The following is a 20,215-nucleotide window of genomic DNA, read 5'->3' as shown; positions in this document are numbered from 1 at the left end:
GTGGATTTCCCACATGGGTAGAAGGGGCCCCTGTACTTGGGTCCTCATCCACCACTTTCCCAGGAACACTAGCAGGGAGCTGGATTGGAAGTGGAACAGCTGGGATTTTGAGCGAGCACTCTGAAGTGACAGCTTAAACGCTACATCCCGGGCTGGTGCTGTGGCATAGTTAAGTTAAGCTTCCACACACAGCGCCGGCATCTCATATGGATGCTGGTTTGTGTTCTGGCTGCTCCTCTTCCAATCCAGCTCTCTGCTTATGGCCTGGGAAAGCAGTGGAAGATGACCCAGGTGCTTGAGCCCCTGTACCCAATATGGGAAACATAGAATAAGCTCCTGGTTCCTGGCTTTGGATCAGCCCAGCTCCAGCTGATGCAGCCAACTGAGGAGTGAACCAGCAGAAGGAAGAGCTCTCTTTCTCTCTGTAACTCTCCGTCTCAAATAAAGCTTCAAAAAAAAATAATAATAAAAATAAAAAAAAAAAAGACAACCAAAAACAAAAAACCTGCTACATCCCAACACTGGTCCAACTGTTTGCTTTTTTAGAGGCAGAGAGAGAGAGAGAGAGCACACTCCCATCTGTTGGTTCACTCCCCAAATGCCCATGATGGCAGGAGCTATGCCAGGGCCAAAGTCAGGAGCTGGAAACTCATGTCTCCCACATGGGTGGCAGGAGCCCAATTACTTCAGCCACCATGGTTTCCTCCCAGGGTATGTACTGGCAGCAAGCAGCAAATGGGAGTCAGAGCTGGGAATCCGACCCAGGCACTCCAATGCAGGACACGCGCATCTCAACTGACATCCTAACCACCAGGCTGAATGCCTGACCCCAAAGACTCTCTGACACGCTCTTGCACCTGCCTATGAGACCTCTGACACGCTCTTGCACCCCTCATGGAACCCCTGACACGCTCCTGCATCTCCCATGGATCCTCTGACACACTCTTACACTCTCCATGGACTCTGACACGCTCTCACACCCCCATGGACTCTGACACGCTCTCACACCCCCTATGGACTCTCTGACACGCTCTCACACCCCCATGGACTCTGACACGCTCTCACACCCCCTATGGACTCTGACACGCTCTCACACCCCCATGGACTCTCTGACACGCTCTCACACCCCCATGGACTCTCTGACACGCTCTCATACCCCCATGGACTCTCTGACACGCTCTCATACCCCCATGGACTCTGACATGCTCTCACACCCCCATGGACTCTGACACGCTCTCACACCCCCATGGACTCTCTGACACGCTCTCACACCCCCATGGGCTCTGACACGCTCTCACACCCCCATGGACTCTCTGACACGCTCTCACACCCCCATGGACTCTCTGACACGCTCTCATACCCCCATGGGCTCTGACAAGCTCTCACACCCCCATGGACTCCGACACGCTCTCACACCCCCATGGACTCCGACACGCTCTCACATCCCCATGGACTCTCTGACACGCTCTCACACCCCCATGGACTCTCTGACACGCTCTCATACCCCCATGGGCTCTGACAAGCTCTCACACCCCCATGGACTCTGACACGCTCTCACACCCCCATGGACTCTGACACGTTCTCACACCCCCATGGACTCTCTGACATGCTCTCACACCCCCATGGACTCTCTGACACGCTCTCACACCCCCATGGACTCCGACACGCTCTCACACCCCCATGGACTCCGACACGCTCTCACACCCCCATGGACTCCGACACGCTCTCACATCCCCATGGACTCTCTGACACGCTCTCACACCCCCATGGACTCTGACACGCTCTCACACCCCCACGGACTCTCTGACATGCTCACACCCCCATGGACTCTGACATGTCTTGTACCCTCGGCACCTAGGCCAGGCACTAGCTCTTTACTGGACTGAATCTACTGCTTGCAGAGCAAACTGGGCATGGTGACCTCTCCCCTCCTTGGCATTTGCTCCTTCTGGCATGTAACCCATGTCCGTGTGCTACTAGACTTCTGTTCAGAGGAGTTCTTCCCCGACGCAGAGAAAGCACCATGTCTCCCTTTGCGTATCTCTGCCTGGGATCAGGGCTCCCCCATATGCAGACAGGCAGAGAATACAGCTTCATAAGAACTTCTGGGTGAGCAGAACTGAAAACTACCCTCTACAAATATTTGTCTAACTTCTCTGTCCACTTCAAGCTAATTAAGTGCTACCTTTCATTTAAGTGGGCTTAACCAGAAATTGTTTCTCTGAAAAAACGACCTGAAGGCCGGCGCCGTGGCTCAACAGGCTAATCCTCCGCCTTGCGGCGCCAAAACACCGGGTTCTAGTCCCGGTCGGGGTGCTGGATTCTGTCCCGGTTGCCCCTCTTCCAGGCCAGCTCTCTGCTGTGGCCCGGGAGTGCAGTGGAGGATGGCCCAAGTGCTTGGGCCCTGCACTCCATGGGAGACCAGGAGAAGCACCTGGCTCCTGCCTTTGGATCAGCGCGGTGCGTCAACCGTGGCGGCCATTGGAGGGTGAACCAACGACAAAGGAAGACCTTTCTCTCTGTCTCTCTCTCTCTCACCGTCCACTCTGCCTGTCAAAAATTAAAAAAAAAAAAAAAAAAGAAAGAAAGAAAGAAAAAACTACCTCAAACATCTTAGAACTTCAGCAGACCTTGGGCCTGGGACCAGCTCTGTGGCACTGTGGGTTAAGCTGCTGCCTGCAACACTGGCATCTGGGTGGTTCGAGTCCCAGCTGCTCCACTTCCAATCCAGCTCCAAGCTAACGAGCCTAGAAAAGCAGCAGCAGATCGCCCAAGTACTTTGGCTCCTGGCTTTGGCCATGGCCCAGCCCCGGCTGTTGTGGCCATCTAGGGAGTAAACCCGCAGACAGAAGATTCTCCGTCTTGCCCCCTCTTTCTGTAACTCTGCCTTTCAAATAAATAAATAAATAAATCTTTACAAAACAGACCTCAGGTCTACAGAACACCGAACTGAAGTGTGAGTTCAGAAGACAGACTGGTGAGCAAGGCCCAAGGAAGCACGGGCTGCTCGCGGTTCCCTTGCATGACCTCCAACTAACTACTCTTACTCTCCTCCTAGTTTCCTGGAGTTCAGAAAAGACAGTCCAAAAAACAGGTAGGAAAGGAGAGAGGTGCAGAAGGAAATGGCAGCGAGCAGGTGCATATGAAACAGGCATGATGGTCCAGGTACGCATCTTCAACACTGAGAAGGATTAAGATTTCATCATGAACAAGAGCAATTAGCAAGAGTCCAGCGACTGCAGGAAGCCATCAATCCAGCAGGAAGACCATGTGCCTCCCGCTGCCGACTCCACACCCGGGTGAAGTTTGTGGCTGTGGAGTGCCAGGCAGTCAGACAGCACTGCTTCCCAGAACCCAGGCCTTCCACGTAGGTGGTGCCTGCCTCTCTACCAGTGAGTGCCTTGCTGAGCGAGTCTGCGTGACAGGGGGTTGGGGACGACTATCGCTGGACAAGCCAGCCCCTCAATCACACTTCATTCCAAGACCTGCTTTCCAACTGCATGCCCTAAAACACAGAACCCTACAAACAAGTTCTCTTTTACAGTTACGTATAATTCAAACTAAGTACATTATCTCAACAGGGCAAGTACTATTTTAGTTAGCACAAAAACCAAAGGTATTTTAAGCCCTACGTAATTTAAACCAGTCTCTTAAGTGAACTCAAGTGCTTCCTAACATAAAAGTTATGAGAAAACTGCCTTCTGGGATATTTTTGTACCTTTAGTCAATAATCATGTATTACATATTGAATTATATATTGAAAAATTCAAGAGAGTAGATTTCATGTTAAATTTACCCACCACAATAAAAATAACAAATGTTGAAGGAAAACTTTTTCTTTTTTTGACAGGCAGAGTTTGACAGTGAGAGAGAGAGACAGAGAGAAAGGTCTTCCTTTTCCGTTGGTTCAACCCACAACGGCCGCTGCGGCCGGCGCACCACGCTGATCTGAAGCCAGGAGCCAGGCGCTTCTCCAGGGCCCAAGGACTTGGGCCATCCTCCACTGCACTCCCAGGCCACAGCAGAGAGCTGGACTGGAAGAGGAGCAACCGGGACAGAATCCGGCACCCCGACCAGGATTAGAACCCGGGGTGCCGGTGCTGCAGGTGGAGGATTAGCCTGTTGAGCTGTGGCACCAGCCGAAGGAAAACCCGAAGGAAAACATTTTTTAAAAGACAATGCACAACATATGTATCAGAATTCTGACCAGGGATGATGAGGGAAGCCCACAAAGAGCTCTGAGGAGCAGCACAGCCTGACCTCCAGTCTTGAACAGCCGTCTCTCCTCCTCCTTCAGCTTGTTCTGCATCAGACGCAGCGTGTTTTCTGCTTCCTGTGGAAGAAAAGAAGCCAAGTATCAGAAGAGGCAGCCCTGTTGTACACTGTTGATTTTTTTGCACTGTGTTTCAGACTTGGAACCAGACAAGAATGAAACTAAAGGAAGGGGAAGGGAACTAGCAGTTACCACAGAGTCCTGGAACGTGGCCCTTCCCAGTGGGCTCCTGACGCGGCTGAACATCACCATGTAAATCTGCATGGGACATCAACACAGCAACAGAGGCACTGCACGATGGGACAGGGACAGGCCTCTGGCTCCCAAAAGAAGAAAGCACGGATTTCTTTTTTTTTGTCCTGAGTTGCCTTCAAAATTCCAGTCTCAAAAGATGCTGAACTGTGGCAAGTGTTGTGGCACAAAGGGTTAAGGGATGCCTGGGACGGACTTCCAATCCAGCTTCCTGCTAATGCCCCGGGAGGCAGCAGGTGACAGTCCAGGTTACTGCCACCCAAGCAGGAGACCTAGATTGAGTTCCTGGCTCATGGCTTTGCCCTGGTTTAGCTTCACCTTGCAGGCATTTGGGGGAGTGGATCAGCTGATGGAAATCTTTCTCCCCTGTTTCTCCCTCTTTCTGTCATTCTGCTTTTCAAATAAATAAACAAAAATTAAGAACAAACAAGCAAACAGACACTAAAGTGGTGGCACAGGCCAGGATGGTAAGAGAAAAAAATTGGAGGGCAGCTAAAAAAGTACATGGGAAAATGGAATCAAAGATATGATGAGGTGGCCACTGTGGTGCAGTGGGTTAAGCTGCCACCGGAGACGCTGGCATAGCTCATAAGTGCTAGTTTGAGTCCACTTCCAAACCAGATTCTGGCTAATGTGCATGGGAGGAAGTGGCTGATGCCCCATGTTCTTGGGTTTTTGCAACCCTCATGGGAAATGCAGATGGAGTTTTGGGCTCCTGGCTCCAGTATGGGGCAGTCCTAGCTGTTATAAGCACTGGGGAGTGAACCAGAAATACAAGATCTCTGGCTGGCTGTCTCTACCCCTCTGCCTTTCAAATACAAAATGTAAAGAAAAACTTTTTTAAAAGATTTATTTTATTTGAAAGGCAGAGTCATGGGGGGGGAGGAGACATCTTTCATCCACTCCGCAAATGGCTATAATGACTGGGACTAAGTCAGGTGGAAGCCAGAAGCCTGGAACTCCCTCTGGGTCTCCCACAAGCATAGCAGGGCCCAAGTATTTGAGCCATCTTCTGCTGCATTCCCAGGCCTAGAACTCCCTTTGGGTGACCCACGAGGAGAGCAGGGCCCGAGGATTTGAGCATTCTCTGCTGCAATCCCAGGTGTGTTAGGAGGGAGCTGGATCAGACAGAGTAGACCCAATGCTCTGATATGGGCCTAGCTCGCTACACCACAATGCTGGCCCTCCAATGAAAAACTTTTTAAAAATGTTCAAATATAGCCCTGATAACTGTCAAAAGAGGGACTGAAGGAAGAAATTGGCTTTCAAAATTTTGTCTTTGCCCTGACAAGGAAGCACTGTATTTTAGGCACGGATGATTGAGAGAAGAGGTGAGATAGCAGAGAAAAAGAGGAGAAACACTTGTTCAGGAAGGGGGAGATAAAGGGGCCACTCAGAAGTACCTGGGCACCCACATGCCATCTGGAAACATATTCTTTAGTATGTTCTTGGAAGCCAGGGGTGACCCCAGATGTTAGAACAATGCCCCCCTCTCTCTCTGCCTCTCCTCTCTCTGTGTAACTCTTTCAAATAAATAAATATTTTTTTTTTAATTTTTTTTCTTTGACAGGCAGAGTGGACAGTGAGAGAGAGAGAGAGACAGAGAGAAAGGTCTTCCTTTTGCCATTGGTTCACCCTCCAATGGCCACTGCGGCCAGCGCGCTGCGGCCGGCACATCGCACCAATCCGAAGCCAGGAGCCAAGTGCTTCTCCTGGTCTCCCATGCAGGTGCAGGGCCCAAGGACTTGGACCATCCTCCACTGTACTCCCGGGTCATAGCAGAGAGCTGGCCTAGAAGAGGGGCAACCGGGACAGAATCCAGCGCCCCGACCAAGACTAGAACCCGGTGTTCTGGCGCCACAGGCGGAGGATTAGCCTATTGTGCCGCGGTGCCTGCCAAAAATAAATCTTAAAAAAAAGGGGGGGGGGGGGCAGCGCTGTGGCGCATCGGGTTAATGCCCTGGCCTGAAGCGCTGGCATCCCATATGGGCGCTGGTTCGAGTACCAGCTGCTCTACTTCCGATCCAGCTCTCTGTTATGGCCTGGGAAAGCAGCAGAAGATGGCCCAAGCCCTGGAGCCCTTGCACCTGCGTGGGGGACCTGGAAGAAGCTCCTGACTCCTGGCTTCGGATCGGTGCAGCTCCAGCCATTGCAGCCAATTGGGGAGTGAATCAGCAGATGGAAGACCTTTCTCTCTCTGCCTCTCCTCTCTGTGTAACACTGACTTTCAAATAAATAAAAATAAATCTTAAAAAAAAAAAAAGAACAATGCCAAAGTTTATTTTCACTGGCCCTTTACAGCTCTTTCCTCAGCTCCAGGCTCCCTTTTTTCTTTCTTTCTAAGAAATATTTATTTATTTGAAAGTCAGAGTTAGAGAGAGGGAGAGACAGAAAGAGATAAAAAGTAGTCTTCCATCTGCTGGTTTCTCATCAGGTAGCATAGGTACATACATCAGTTACTTCAGGCAGCCCCTGGACAACAAACCGACTTCACCTCATTCAAATGCTAAGGTTTACAAGAAGGCTAGCTTAACCGCAGCACCCAAAGCTGTCAAGGATCAGGGACAGAAGGACACGGAGGGCCACCTCCACCACGAACACAGATTCTCAGTGACTGATTAGAACACGCTGCCATTTCCTTTTCTCAACTTATGCTAGGATACGGAAAACCCTCTGGGCTGACAGACCTGTGCAACAGCTGGTCAGGTGGGTTCTGGATCACACACACTTGCTCTCCAGTAAGGAAACCTCCATTCCTCTTTATAAAGCAGTCTCCAATGAATTGGCTTGGGTGACTCAATAACCAGGGCTTGAAAATCTTAAGTGAGTTAACCAAGCAAGTTTTTAGATCTATCCTCAAAACCAGCTACATAATTTGTGGGGACTGGTACACAATAAAATTCACTGAATGGTTCTTTTGAATTTCAAGATAGCAGCAGCGAGCACAAAAACATAGCAGACTCTGTGTGACCGCACAGCCCAGGAGTCGGCCTGTGTCCCTACTTCACAACACTCCAATAACCTAACATCACAGACTCAACTCGGCAGTGCAGCAAAACACAAGAGTCCCAAAAACAATCCTCAGATTAACCAGGGTGAAAAAGCATCCTTTGATTTGTTTTCCACAGTATTTACAAACGGACGTCACCAAGTACAAAATAACACAGCAGAAGGAACGGGCCGCGCAGGAGACTGAACACTTGCCTCGAACCTCTCCTGCTCCATCCTATGATGGTCTTCAAGCTGCTGTTCCAGGTAAGCTAAATTGCGAAATTTCTCGAGATAAATGTCATACTGCTTTTGCAATTCTTCCTCAATCTTCTCATACTCATCCATAAAGGCAGGCCTAACGTGAGAAAGTGAGGTAAAGAGTGAAAGGTTACTGACACACGGCAGTCACCTAGCGTCCGGAACCCCACCCTGTCACAGCTCTCTTGGAAAGGGGAAGTGCCTCCACTCCGTCACCGCCTGGATTTCACTTCCCTTTTTTATCTTCTCCTTTAATGGTGCTTGTTTTAAAATCACAAATAAGGGGCCAGCACTGTGGTGTAGCAGGTAAAGCCTCTGGCTGCGGTGCCGGCATCCCATATGGGTGCCGGTTCAAGTCCCGCCTGCTCTACTTCCAATCCAACTCTATACTATGACCTGGGCAAGCAGTGGAAGATGGCCCAGGTCCTTGGGCTCCTGCACCCCCATGGGAGACCCAGAAGAACTCCCGGCTCCTGGCTTCGGATCAGTGCAGCTTAAGTCACTGCAAGCAACCAGCGGATGGAAGACCTTTCTCCCCCCCGCCCCCCCTCCCCCTCTCTCTCCCTCTCTCTCCCTCTCCCCCTCTCTCCCTTCCCCTCCCTCTCCCTTCCCCTCCTGCTCCCTCTCCCTCTCTCCGCCCCTCCCTCCCTCTCCCTCTCTCCCTCCCCCTCCCCTCCTCTCTCCCTCTCTCTCTCTCCCTCTCCCTCCCCTTCTCCCTCTCCCTCTCTCTCTAAGCCTCTCCTCTCTCTCTCTAACTTTGCCTCTCAAATAAATAAATCTTTAAAAAAATAAAATAAAATCACAAATGAGGTGTGCTCTTCATAAGAAACTGAAATAATCTTGAAAGTAAAATCACTCAGAATCCCAGCATCAGGTATGAGCACTTGGTATCTGACATACATACATCTTTCCAAACATTTCTGTGCATACAGGCAGGAATTCACCTTCTATTAAATATGAAACACATTACCATAAATGAAATTTTATATTACTTTTTTGTTTCTATACATTAGATTTCAATAAATAAAAAAAATACACCACACACATCTCTCAAAATCCTAAACTAATATATGCATTGCAAGTTATCCCTTATCCACAACGCTTGGGACCAGAAGTGTTTCAGATTTTGGATTTCTTTGAATTTTGGGATATTTGCATACACAACGAGATTTCTTTGGGATAATACCCAAGTCTAAACATAAAATTCATGTTTATCCTATTTTTTTAAATTTTATTTATTTCAAAGAGGGGTAACAGCAAAGAGAGAGAGAGAGAGAGAGAGAGAGAGAAAGAGAGAGAGAGAGAGAGTCTTCCATGCACTGGTTCACTCCCCAAATGGCCACAATGGCCAGGGCTGAGCTGATACAAAGCAAGGAGCTTCTTCCGGGTCTCCCACATGGGTGCAGGGGCCCAAGGATTTAGGCCATCTCCACTGCTTTCCCAGGCTCATTAGCATGGATTAGAGTAGAGTAGCCAGGACTCAAACTGGTGCCAGGGCTGCAGGCTGGTGTTTTAACCTGCTGTACCACCGTACCAGCCCCCTCATATATACCTTACACATACAGCATGAAGAGAATTTTTTAGTGTGGTTTGATTTTGTTTGTTTAAATTTATTTATTTATTTGAAAGGCAGAACTACAAAGAGGCAGAGGAGAGGCAGAGGCAGAGAGAGGTCTTCCATCTCCTGGTTCACTCCCTAGATGGCCACACTAGCCAGAGCTGCGCCAATCCAAAGCCAGGAGCCAGGAGCTTCTTCCTGGTCTCCCACATGGGTGCAGGGGCCCAAGGACTTGGACCATCTTTAACTGCTTTCCCAGGCCATAGCAGAGATTTCAAACAGACTGGGGCTGGCGCTGTGGCATAGTAGGCTAAGCCTCCGCCTGTGGTACCAGCATTCCATGTAGACACGGGTCCATGTCCTGGCTGCTCCTCTTCAGATCCAGCTCTCTGCTCATTTCCTGGGAAAACAGTGGAAGATGGCCCAAGTGGCCGGGCCCCAGCACTGGCATAGGAGACCTGGAAGAAGCTTCTGGCTTCCAATTGGCTCCGCTCTAGCCGTTGCAGCCATTTGAGGAGTGAACCAGTAGATGAAGACCTTTCTCTCTCTCTCCCTCCCTTTCTCAAATAAATAAATAAATAATTTTTAAAAAGGCTCTATTTGGTGCCGGCGTTGTGGTATGGCAAGTCAAGCTGCTGTCTGCGACCTCAGCAGCATTCCACACTGGAACACTGCTTCCAGTCCAGCTCCCTGCTGATGTGCCTGGGAAGGCAGAAGATGGCACAGGTACTTGGGCCCCTGCCACCCACATGGGAGACCAGGATGGAGCTCCTGGCTCCTGGCCTCTGTGGTCATTGGGGAGTGAACCATTGGATAGAAGATCAATCAATCTTCCTACCTGCTCCCACTCTGTTTTTCAAATAAATGAACAAATAAAATTTTTTTTTCAAAAGACTCCATTGATCTAGGTGTCCTGTACCACTATGATCCATCCATATTCCCTGAAAATGTACTTCCAACGAGGTGGAGTCACTAGAAACATGAACTGACTGGTGAGGAGTTATCAAAATCTAGAATCTACTCAAACTAAGAGATGGGAGTAAATTTCCATCTCTACTTATTTATGGCAAGATCTTTGGAGAACAAGCCTCAAACAACTTTCTTCATCTAGATTTACTTACTTTGCCTTGCATTCCAAGAAGTTAAAAAGCTTACAGAATTAAGCAGTTTCCATACAGATTAAAAGCAAGAAAGAGAGGAGTTTGGCAGTCTGCTCAGTGGAGCAAGCAACACATGCGTGTTCCCAAACATAAGATGGCTTATGTAGGCTTCCTCACTGCTTGAGGAGTTAGTATCACCTTCTAATCCCTCAGTCTTTGTCCTTCTTTAAGTTTTTTTTTTGTTTGTTTTTACAGGCAGAGTTAGACAGTGAGAGAGAAAGACAGAGAGAAAGGTCTTCCTTCTGTTGGTTCACCCCCCAAATGGCTGCTATGGCTGGCTCGCAGTGCCAATCCGAAGCCAGGAGCCAAGTGCTTCTCCTGGTCTCCCATGCGGGTGCAGGGCCCAAGCACTTGGGCCATCCTCCACTGCCTTCCTGGGCCACAGCAGAGAGCTGGACTGGAAGAGGAGCAACCGGGACAGAATCTGGCGCCCTGACAGAGACTAGAACCCAAGGTGCTGGCGCCTCAGGTGGAGGATTAGCCTAGTGAGCCGCGGCGCTGGCCTAATTCAAGTTTTTAAAACATTTATTTATTTATTTATTTGAAAGCCAGAGTGACAGAGAAGGGGGGAGAGAGAGAGACCAAAACAGAGAGAGAGGGAGAGATGCTTCATCAACGATTCATTTCCCAAATGGCCACAATGCCTGGACTAAGCCAGGCCAAGTCAGGAGCCCAGAACTCCTTCCAGGTCTACCATGTGGGTGGCAGTGGGCCATCTTCCACTGCTTTCCCAGGCTCATTAGCAGAGAGTTGGATTAAAAGTGAGCAGGCAGGATTCAAACTGGGATGCTGTTGTCAAGAACAGTAACTTAACCTGCTGTACCACAATGCACCTTCACTCTATTTGAGAAGCAGAGATAATCAAAGATGGAGACAGAGAGAGCCCCCAGCTGCTGGTTCACTCCCCAAATGGCCACAATGGCCAGGGTTGGGCTGAAGCTGGGAACTAAATCCAAGTCTCCCACCTGGGTGGCAGGAACCCAACTACCTGAGCCATTACTGCTGCCTCTCAGGGTCTACACTAGCAGAGAGTTCAAATCAGGAGCCCAAAACAGATACTGAACCCAGGCCATCAGATATGGGGTGCAGGTGTCTTAGCCCAAGGTCTTAACTGCTAGGACAAATGCCTCCCCTAACTTCCTTATTTTTTTTTTTTTTTTAAGATTTTTTTATTTACTTACTTGAGAGGCTGAGTTACAGTCACAGAGGGAGAGACAGAGAGAAATGTCTTCTATCCTCTGGCTCACCCCTCAACTGCCATCAATGGCAAGAGTTGGGCCAGTCAGGAGCCAGGAGCTTCTTCCAAGTCTCCCACAAAGGTGCAGGGGCCCAAGCACTTGAGCCATCTGCTACTGCTTTCCCAGGCCATGTGCAGGGAGCTGGATCAGAAGTGCAGCCTACACATGAAATGGCGCCCAAATGGGACACTGGTGCCACAGATGGAGGCTTAGCATACTATGCCCCAACACCAGCCCCAACTTAGTTTCTTAAAATTTATTTTTAAACTATTTTTTAAAAATTGACACATAGTAATTACACATATTTTTGCAGTACACTGACAGTCTATTACATGTATATAATGGTTATGATCAGGGCAAATGGCATACATGTCACCTCAGACATTCACCCTTTCTTTATATCAGGAATACTCAAAATCCCCTCTACCAGCCATTCTGGAATAGTCAATGAACTGCTGCCAAGCGAAGCTATTGTTCTAACTTCAAAGACCTCTTCCTACTCAGTCTTCCGGCTTCATACCTGACACTCTGCAGGCTCTGGAGACGCTTCCGGTTTCTTTCCAGTTCTAATTTTCTTTTTTCAATTTTGGCTTCTAAATTAGCTTCATCAGAGGCAACGTTATTGAGCAGGTCCTTTGTCTTCTGAACTTGCACCTGTGTATGATAGGAAACAAGGAGACAACGAGCCAGTGGGGACTGCCACCCTGACTCCTCCAAGAGGGGAGCTTTTCAACTCAGCCGTCAACATCATGCAGTGAACAAAGCAAAAATGACTCACGTAACTATTTCTAGGGGGAAAGTCAGAGAGACTCAAGGGAAAAATCCTTTTTTTAAAATTCTCCTCATGAAAAGTGGGTGTTTCTGCCCAGGGACACAGCCCAAAACAGAGGCCTGTGATCTGCCTAGCTCACCTTTAGGGGACTGGAGACACCTCTCTGTGAACACTTAGTTGCCCTTGACACCATTCAGACTGCTCCCCTGGTTAGAAGTATCCACTTTCAGAACACATGCACACAAAAGTATGGCTTTACTTACAAGACGGCAAAAAAGAAACATGAGCTGGGCTCAGCCCTAACCCACTGCCTGCCGGGACTGAGTGTGAAGGTTCCTCTGCCCTCATGCTGGCAACAGAAGCCACTCTGCTGGTGAAGGCAGTGGCCGAGCCGGCCACAGGGGTCTGGGCAGTGGTGGGACAGGCGCCCTGGGGCAGCAGGGCTGAGCAGAGAGGAAGGGGACCACTGCCGATAACGACAGACTTCTCTGTGCCCTGCTAGAGCTCATGTGAAGCAAGTGGATCAGAGCGAACAGCAGCGTCCTCTCACCGGCGTCTGGGAGGCTGGCTGGGTCAGGCCTGAGACTCCGAGTTCCCGTCTGCTGCGCTGGGAGCCCACCTGGATATGGAACTGCGTCCCCACGTTCTGACTTCCGTCCCTGCATGAGGTGCCCGAAGGCACAGGTGGCAGCACCCACAAAGGTTTCCGACTGCTGACCCTCAGGTCCACAAGGCAATGTGCTGTTTCACTGTTTTGGTCTGACCATCACTGGCCACTGTGTGTCACGCAGCACCCACCACTGCTTCAGAGGCTGTAGTGGGGACACCTGCTCACCCTCGCAGGAGCAAAGGCAGCCTTCTTTCTGAACAAATGAAAGGCAACTATTTTTCTGATTCAGATTAAAACCCATTTTGATTGATTTGGCCTTAAAAATACAAATGATCTTTTAAAGATAGCTGTTCATCACATGACAGAGATCAATGTGTAAGTACAAACATTCTTCCTGGTTTTCTGAAATAAGTGATGTATACTTCCTAACTCGTTCTAAGTATCACAGGTATTTCCCAACAGCGAGATTACTTAAGAGGTGTCCACCAAGAAATTAACCGTGCCCTCTTTGGGGTGTTCTATTTTTTTTTTTTTAAGAATTATTTTATTTATTTGAAAAACAGTTACAGAGAGAGGTAGAGCCAGAGTGAGAGAGAGGACTTCCATTCCACTGGTTCACTCCCCAAATGACCGCAATGGCCAAAGCTGAGCTGATTTGAAACCAGGAGCCAGGAGTTTCTTCCAGGTCTCCCACGCAGGTGCAGGGGCCTAAGGACTTGGGCCATCTTCTACTGCTTTCCCAGGCCATAGCAGAGAGCTGGATCAGAAGAGGAGCACCCAGGATTCGAACCGGCACCCTATTAGATGGGGCTTTAACCCACTGCCCCACAGCACCAGCCCCTGCGGTGTTCTAGTATTAACATGTTAGTGCTGGGACCAGTGCTGTGGCTCACTTGGTTAATCCTCCACCTGTGGCGCCAGCATCCCATATGGGCACCGGGTTCTAGCCCCAGTTGCTCCTCTTTCAGTCCAGCTCTCTGCTGTGCCTTGGAAGGCAATGGAGGACGGCCCAAGTGTTTGGGCCCCTGCACCCGCATGGGAGACCAGGAGGAAGCACCTGGCTCCTGATCAGTGCAGCACCGGCTGTAGCGGCCATTTGGGGGGTGAACCAACGGAAGGAAGACCTTTCCCTCTGTCTCTCTCTCACTTTATATAACGCTACCTGTCAAATAAATTAAAAAAAAAAAAAAAAGAAAAAAAATAAAAAGAAAGAAAGAAAACACGTTAATGCCAAAAAGTTGACTCAGTCAGAACACTGGCAAACATAATGGTATAATTTTCAAATTTAGAAAAAAATCACCAAGGCCGACGATGTGGTGTAGCAGGTAAAGCCACCACCTGTAGTGCCAGTGTCCGATATGAGTGTCAGTTCAAGTCTCGGCTGCTGCACTTTTTTTTTTTCCAAAGATTTATTTATTTGAAAGAGTTACACACAGAGAGAGGGAGAGGCAGAAAGAGAGAGGTCTTCCATCTGCTGGTTTGCTCCCCAGTTGGCCGCAACAGCAGGAGCTCTGCTGATCTGAAGCCAGGAGCCAGGAGCTTTTTCTGGATCACCAATGTGGGTGAAGGGGCCCAAGGACTTGGGCCATCTTCTGCTTTCCCAGGCCATAGCAGAGAGCTGGACTAGAAGTGGAGCAGCCAGGACTAGAACCGGCATCAATATGGGATGCTGGCACCAGAGGTGGCAGCTTTACCTGCTATACCACAGTGCCGGCCCCTACTCTACTCCTGATCCAGTTCTCTGCTATGGCCTGGGAAAGCAGTAGAAGATGGTCCAAGTCCTTGGGCCCTTGCACCTATGTGGGAGGCCTGGAAGAAGCTCCTGGCTCCTGGCTTTGGATCGGTGCAGCTCTGGCCATTGCGGCCAACTGGGGAGTGAACCAGCGATGGAAGATATCGCTCTCTCTCTGCCTCTCTTCTCTCTCTGTAACTATGACTTTCAAATAAATAAATAAATCTTTTCAAGGAAAAATCACAAACTTATGGAAAAGCTAGTGCACAATTCAAAGCAGTTTTTCCTGACCTGGGTGAGAGTCAGCTGCTGTCCCGTCACCCTCAATACTGTAGTGTGCACTCCTAGGACTTTCCCTACACAAGCACAAAGCAACCAGCAGGACAGGATGTGAGCACAGCTTCCCCTCTGGTCCTGCTGAGGGCCTCACTGGCAGACAGGAGTCCCCACGGCCTCTGGCCCATGCCCCCAAGCCTCCCCTGACCTGAACACTCCTCAGCCTTCCTGACCTGCACGAGCTTTGCATTTTCGCAGGGTGCAGGTCAGTTATTCTGTAGAAGGCCCGTCCACTTGGCCTTGCCTGATCAGGAGTGGACTGTGCCCCTCCAGCAGGGCCATCGCAGATGGGACTGCATCCTGTTTGACTCCGTTCCTGGGGATGCTCACGTGGATCATCTGGCTAACGGTGCATCCCAGGCTTCTCCACGTGAGAGTCCTTTTTCCCCTTGGTCATTAGTAAGTATTTTGAGGTGAGCCACTTCTCACTTAATTGTTCATCTTTTGGCATTAAGGACAATGTAATTTTGAGAACAGAACATAGAAAACAATGGTTAACCTATTTTACATTAAAAGACAAAAAACATCGAGGCTCTGGGCAGATGATCCCTTTCTGACCTCCCTCATCACCGCCCATGCAGTCAGCTGACTCCTGCTCCAGGAACTGCAGTTCTGACACGCACGCTGGCACATCTTACAGCACCCAAGTCCGCACAGCCGCCTCCCAGGCTACCTGCCCTTCCCTTCCCCATTCACGCTGAAACTGGAGTGTGCTCCCTTTAGGAAGCACCCACACCCTAGGCACCCTGCAAGTGCCCTGAAGAAGGCTTTTAATGTATGTATCCAATCAGGCTGACACCTAGCATCGGCACTGATTAGAATCAGGCTGCACAATGTCTGGCTGTCACACTTCCAGCAGGGAGGGTACTGAACGCAACCCTGTGTGGCTCCCTCATTTCTTCCAGGATCCCCATCAGCTCTGCACAAAGCTGGAAAACCTTACCAGCGGGCAACACCCTGGGAGTTCTAGCTGCCCCGAGGAGCGGGGTGAAGCTCCATTGTCCACCTGCTCAGCTCCTCCAGCACGGCAGAGACACTGCTGAGGGGAACCTCTCAGAGTTGTGAATAATCTGCTGTGTGTCAGCTTTCAACGTCATCACATTTTGTCGGTTATGCTCATGGTTTCGTATTTCATTCCACTACATTATAAAATAAACTGCTATAATTTACATATTTGATGGTTAAATTGTGCCTGATTTGGACATCAGGCTGCTTTCATGCTGTGAACACGCCTTCACTTCGAGGCACCACAGGATCTGGCATTGCTCTGGCCCTAACGCTGGAACTGGTCATTTCTGCCTAAGAGAGCTGGTACTCTGCGGCCAGGAGCTGGGTGCAAGGAGCGCTCAGAGCTAACATGCTCACGACTGTGTGCATCTTCGGTGTGTATATAAACACAAGGCATTTGTATGTACATATATCCTCACATTCCCTACACGTACACTCATACATACATCAAAGTTTCTTCTTCTACCTACTGAAAGCCATGGATATAATCAACACTCACAATTCCAGGGTCCTTTCTCATTTTTTTCTTTTCCCCGACTGGTGACTCTGCTCTGCCAGCTACACAGCCAACTCCCACCCCCACTGCCATGCTGTCCCCACTGGCTTTCAAATAAATAAAATAATTTTTTTGAGAAACAATTAGTTATAATGAGGAAAAAAAAAAACAACAGCAGAAAACAAGTCAGGTAACCTTAAACATTCTCTAAATTCTGCATTTCCCCACTAACACATTTCTTGTTAGCAGGTCTAGTCTGCTATATATTGCACAGGTAGAAAATTGGTATTTTGAGTCCCAAGCATAAAAATATTAAATAGGGGCTGGTGTTGTGGCACAGCACATTAAGCTACCTCTTGCAATGCCAGCATCCCATATGAGTGCTTGTTCAACTCCCAACTGCTCCACTTCCAATCCAGCTCTCTTTAAAAAAAAAATCTATTTATTTATTTGAAAGGCAGAGTTACAGAGAGGCAGAGGCAGAGAGAGGTCCTCCGTCTGCTGGTTTGCTACAGATGGCTGCAGTGGCCAGAGCAGTGCTAATCTGAAGCTCCAGCTCCCTGCTAATGGCCTGGGAGAGCAGCAGAAGATGTCCTAAGTCCTTGGGCCTCTGCACCCACATGAGAGACCCGGATGAGGCTCCTGGTGCCTGGCTTCAGCCTAGCAAAGCCCTGATGGTTGGAGCCATTTGGGGAGTGAAGCAGTGGATGGAAGATCTCTCTCTCTCTCTCTCTCTCTCTGTCTCTGTCTCTCCCTTTCTCTCTGTAACTCTGCCTTTCGAATAAATAAAAGGAGAATAATCTTACCAAAATCTCTTTTATTGCAATTCTCATCACTTTCTCAGTCTCATTGATTTCCAGAGGTCTTGCAATGGCTTCTGTTCTCAGTTCCTAGGAGAAACAATAAAATAATCTCCGTATATTTTCACAAAAATTGTTTCAAACCCAGTATTTTTAGATCTAGACATGACTAATGGACTGATTCTCACAAGTTTCACTAGAATGTGGGTCTCTGATGCCAAACACCCCCACCGTCTCCTCCCTCAAATGCCCCCTGGGATCCGAGTGTCTTTCTGGACATGTCTCTAACTCCGTGAGTGAACGTAAACTCAGCACTGTTACCCTCTCTCTCTCACACCTGCTTCTCCACCTGCACCTGTCTCAGCCCCTCACTGCCCCCTCTCTCACACCGGCTTCTTCACCTGCACCTGCTGCCTGCAGCCCTGCCGGCCTCCACGGCCTTTCAGGTGACTAAGTCACTCTACGGAGCCTGTCACTGGCAAGTGCAGCGTGAGAACGGACACCTTGGCCCACCCATGGCTTTAACCATTAGCAGGCATCTGTGACTACCATGGCAGTCCTGGGTACCTCACGAGGCTGAGTTACAAAGTTTGCTACACCTCCCTAGTTCCCGTGCTGAAACTGTAACTCACACTGTGATGGTACCAGGAGGTGAGGTCCTGAGGGTGGTACACTGAGGAACAGGGTCAGTGCCCGCGTAAGGGACCCTCACGAGCTTCTGTGCCCCTTCTCCCATGTGAGGAGCAGCAGGAAGGCGCCGCCCAAGAGGAACAGACTCTTGCCAGGTATCAAGTCTGCTGGGGTTTTGATGCAGAATCTCCACTCTCCAGAACAGTGAGGAATAAACATGTGTTGTTTATACACCTCCCAGGTTAGCGGATGCCATGCAGCAGCCCAAGTGACTAACACAAGGTTCCTGGGCACTCTACCAAACTCGGTCTTATGCTTCCTTTACTGAGGCCTCAGCTCCTCTCCCCACTGGGAAACACTGCAAGCAGGGATTACCGCTGACCCGAAGGGGGAGACTCGCTGCTTGCCTTGGCTGCTGCTACTCAAAAGCTGCTTACTGAGCCCATGAACTCAGCCCCCGGGCTGGCTCCGCCTCCGACTGTGCCTGTACCCAGGCTTGGAGAGGTGTTCTCTGCAGAGATCCCCCGGGGCTGCTGGGAAGCCTCACAGGACGCCTTGGCTCCACTGACAGGGCGCAAGTGTCTCCCTCCTATCTCCGGGTCTCTTAGGAACATGCATACCCACAATACACTACGGCACCATCAACAGAAACCACGGAAAGCCCCGCCTCGCCTCACTAGTCACCGGCATCAGCTCACGGACTTCAGTGGCACCTTGGTTCTGCCAACCACACTTCACGAGGTGGCAACCATGAGGCCAACACAGGATGAGGAGGTGTGGTGACCTGGCACCCAGACTTCCTCTTCCAGTGTTTCTGGGGCAGGAGGAAAACATCGCCCTGTACCAGCGCTGCCAGAACCCAGGCAACACTGAGAGGTCACGGGCGATGGCGACACACCCGAGGGCAAGTGAGGGAAAAGCTTCATGTCAGTCCCAGACTGCATGCTCCAAGTGCCACCGGTCTCACAGGTAAGGACTCAGCATTACTCCGTTTCTTCCTAAACCGTGATTCCCAAACTCCGCTGTGTGCTGGAATCACCTGGAGACGTTTAAATCCTGATGCGGGGTTCTCTGGCCCAGACCTGCCGACCACTGGTAGGGGTCTAACACTCAGCAGTGGAGGACTCACTCAACAGCTGCTTAAAGGCAGTAGACAGAAAGAATACGGACTGCAACCCAGCTTCCAAGGTCGTATCAAGTGCAGCTCACTGGGAGCGCTGCCAATCACTGCTCCCAGACTTTCTGTCCAGAGACTTCTGAAACTCCCAATGCCCAGGCCACACCAATGACAATGAATGTCAGGCTTCAGGGGTACTTAAAGATCCCCAGGTGAGACCACTGGGCAGCAAGGGCTGGGGGCATGGGCTCAGCTCAGCGTCTGTCAAGGAGGAGGCTGAGGCCGAGGAGGTCATGAGGAAAAGCACCAGGTCAGCACGGGTGGCCCAGGCAGAGCCACGCGCCCGGACCTGCCACTCCCGACCAGTGCGTGCCAGCGGCAGGACTATACCAGTCTCCCACGTAGTATGTAATCACACACACGCGAAGCAGACCAAGAGAGCTGAGAAGGGAGAAACAGACGGACGAGGAGACGTGCCGGCGACGGACGCCGCTCAGCGCTGCTCACCCTCAGCTCGACCTCCTTGCCCAGCAAGTCGTACAGAGACGCTCCTTTGGAGGTGATTTCAGAAGCAAGCTGCCTGGCTGCTTTCAAATCCGCCACCTGGAAGGGCAATGCCAAGAACAAGCCTCAGGGAGGGCTCTCAAAGGACAGTCAACTCCAGTCTGTTAACACAACTGCCACCTTCACGTGGATGCTGGCTCGCAGGACACATTTTCCACCAGCCACAGAAGAGCGCCCTCAGGATGCCTGCTTAGAACACACTGAGCAAAGCACAAGTGGGGCCACTTCCAGGACCCCCGACTGAGAATCCAACGTCAAAGCAAGCTGGATCCACGCCCAAAGGTCCAGGGAGTCTTCAAAGAGTGGACAGAGGACTGAAAAGGTGATGTCAATTTTCCATGAACTTTTTGAAGGAGAGAGAAAGCTGACATGCTTCCTATCTGAGGTCACAGTAAGCCCGCCAAAAGTGGTGGGGAGACC

At 50.1% G+C, this 20,215-nt stretch overlaps 1 protein-coding gene across 1 annotated transcript in view; it reads right to left on the bottom strand.

Annotated features, from left to right (window-relative positions):
* The window catches only part of CLUAP1 (clusterin associated protein 1), a 47,286-nt gene that overhangs the window by 16,758 nt on the left and 10,313 nt on the right, over window positions 1-20,215 (bottom strand). The window contains exons 5-9 of the mRNA XM_062180036.1: window positions 19,739-19,834; window positions 17,491-17,574; window positions 12,251-12,384; window positions 7,730-7,871; window positions 4,261-4,333 (exon numbers count right to left, since the gene is read on the bottom strand). Coding sequence (XP_062036020.1) covers window positions 4,261-4,333; window positions 7,730-7,871; window positions 12,251-12,384; window positions 17,491-17,574; window positions 19,739-19,834 — 529 coding nt within the window. The remainder of the gene's footprint in view (window positions 1-4,260; window positions 4,334-7,729; window positions 7,872-12,250; window positions 12,385-17,490; window positions 17,575-19,738; window positions 19,835-20,215) is intronic.

This window comes from Lepus europaeus, chromosome 21 (assembly GCF_033115175.1).
Source record: "Lepus europaeus isolate LE1 chromosome 21, mLepTim1.pri, whole genome shotgun sequence".
Classification (NCBI taxonomy): Eukaryota; Metazoa; Chordata; class Mammalia; order Lagomorpha; family Leporidae; genus Lepus; species Lepus europaeus.
This window is presented reverse-complemented; position numbering and strand designations above follow the sequence as displayed.